The 2517-nt window shown below is 46.9% G+C and overlaps 1 protein-coding gene across 1 annotated transcript in view; it reads left to right on the top strand.

The window, feature by feature from the left end:
* The window catches only part of LOC113215375 (myrosinase 1-like), a 28552-nt gene extending 27203 nt beyond the window's left edge, over nt 1-1349 (top strand). The window contains exons 11-12 of the mRNA XM_026434991.2: nt 624-730; nt 1121-1349. Of these exons, the coding sequence (XP_026290776.1) occupies nt 624-730; nt 1121-1313 (300 nt within the window). The 3' untranslated portion in view covers nt 1314-1349. The remainder of the gene's footprint in view (nt 1-623; nt 731-1120) is intronic.
* Nucleotides 1350-2517: the final 1168 nt, after the last annotated feature.

The raw sequence follows: 2517 nt of genomic DNA, 5'->3' as shown, positions 1-2517 counted from the left end.
GCCCCCACCACCGCTCTCTGTATCCGCTTTTGTTCTTCTTACTTCCGCTTCGCGCTCTAGAGGGATACCCTATTAAAACCAGTGGCCGGCCATTTTGTTTTGTCCCCCAATGTAACACAAATAGATTCGGCAAAAATATTTCTGCATCTTGCTAAGAAGTAACTCGTCAAAGTGGATCTCAAAGGACCAAAATGTTGTCCGTTTGGCTTTATCTCTAACCGGTTAAACGCAAGAAGGCGGTTTCCACACGGAAATGTCCCCAAAACATTTAAATGTTTTTTCTCAGATATTTGATGGTCTTCGGTGGGGTACATACGTGAAAATAAAACCCCGAAAAACACAATTTGAGAGTTTTGGGGCCGAAGGCATACACGGCTGTACGTTTTGCCCGACTCAGGTGTCAACGCCGCTGGCGTAGCTAGATGTACGCCAGGCGCGTCGCAGCCTAGCAATGTTGCGTGAGATAACGCGAAGCGTGTTACGCGAGACGTGGTCCGGCGTATATCTACCTATCTTTAAGAAGGCTTAGTGATCCCTTTTGGGTTACCCACACCCACGCAATCAAGGGACGGTGCACATTGCTGTCGTGTTTCCTCAGCATTACTAATTTATTACTTCTACAGGCCTTCCTGCGGGAACTCGTCATTACCATGACAGAGTTCAAAATTGAAGTTTTGGCGTACTGTGCGTGGAGCCTAATTGACGCATGGGAATTCACGTCTGAGTACAGGTGAGTTAAAGGGAAGCCTGGGACTATCCGTAAAGGACAGTGCAGCGCTTTCGAACCACGGCGAGGCTTAACTTCAAAACGCAAACATTAAAAAAAAAAAAAGAGATATAATTGCAGCTCAAAGCAGGGTGCATCTGCGGACAGTGGGTACTTCAGAGATAGGAGTAAAGAAGCACAATGGAAGAACGAAGGGCCTGTTGCGAAGAGAGGGAGAACATGTCTGGCGTCTGCGCAATGCACTCTTCGTCATTTTATTTTATTTCGGGTCAAGCTCTGGAATAGTCTTTAATGTGCCACAATTTCTTATACACTTTTAAGACATTTCTAGCCTAGAAATTTAAATGTTAATGAACGGTGATTTTGAAAGCAAACCTTTTGATCTCTTCACAGGAGGCCATTCGGATTAATTCACATTGACTACGAGAATGGGACTCTGGACCGAAGTCTAAAGGACTCCGCCTGGTTCTGGATTGAAATGGCAGAGACTGGCGTGGTGCCCACCGTTGAGGTGTCGTCGACATCGCATGTCATTCCTGGTCTCTTTTTAACTTTTGTAGCGTTTATCTGTTCACAAAAATGTTAGCACCTAATAAATAACATTTCATGTTAACAAAAAGACGATCTGTGGTGATCCTTCGCTTATCCTCATCTCCTCCAAGCAGGCTTGTGGGAAGGCCGACCGAACGCCCACCTTTATGGGTGTGCCAAACATGCGGCCTCTTATGGGGAGATTTTGGTGCTCTGGTGAATGGCCCGGTTTTTCATGCATTGCACGAAACGCAGTCCCCCCGACCATTTCTTCGCCAGATGTTGCATCATCCATGCAGTTAACATGTCCTGCACATCCTGATTGGCACGTTCCACCGAGCCCTGCGTCTGGCTGTGCCTCGGCTTCCCGTGCACAATCTTCACTTCCTCCCACTTCACCTAGAATAATTAGAATAGAATATAATAAATAGTTTAGAAAAAAAATCAAGTTATGCAGCTAGGTCGAGTAGGAAAGTGAATCATACCGTAATCTCCTCTATAAGGTGGTTTCAGAACTCTCTGCCGTTATCTGATTGCAATACAGATGGTGCGCCCAATAGGCAGAAGACGTCCAGCAGTTGTTCTGCCACTTCTTCGGCTGTCTTCCTCGCTAGCGGGCGACAGCAAACTTGGTCAAATGATCTTCGTATACAAAAATAAATTTATAGGGTCTATCCGGATGGCTTTGCATGTCGATCAGGTCCACTTGGCATCGCTGGTTCATCTCCTGAAATACCATGGGCTTCACAACAATCCCTCTTCTCTTGGGCTTCTTCTTTGCAAGGCATATTCCGCACAGCGATAAGAATAGGAGCACTGCTTGCTGAGACGCATTTGCGTATTTGTCTCCCAGTATTGGTAGCATGAGGTTTTTTCCACCGTGACACACGGCCAAGTGCGCCTCCGGGAGGGCGACATACATTTATGAGTTCCTGAGTTAGTACTTAAACTGCTCACCTCCACCTGGCGGCTCGATGAGGCGCTCCTCCCCGTTAATGGTGCAGATGGCATACTTTCTTGGGTATATACTAGAGGTTACCCCCCCCCCCCTTTTTAGCCCGCTCTTTTGCTTAAAAGCTATATAAGCGGGCTTATGCCATCGCCTCTGTGTTCGTCTGTCTGTCTGTCTGTCCGTTTCCCAAGAAGGACGTGAGCTAGAGGTTTGAAATTTTCAGGGTATTATTGTTGTCACTTCTGGTCAACGAAACGGTTGGTGCAAATCCTGGCAACCACCCCTGAGTGGGTCTGAGGGGGTAACA

The sequence above is a fragment of the Frankliniella occidentalis genome, unplaced genomic scaffold (assembly GCF_000697945.3).
Source record: "Frankliniella occidentalis isolate FOCC.00 unplaced genomic scaffold, Focc_3.1 Scaffold181, whole genome shotgun sequence".
Taxonomy (NCBI): domain Eukaryota; kingdom Metazoa; phylum Arthropoda; class Insecta; order Thysanoptera; family Thripidae; genus Frankliniella; species Frankliniella occidentalis.
This window is presented reverse-complemented; position numbering and strand designations above follow the sequence as displayed.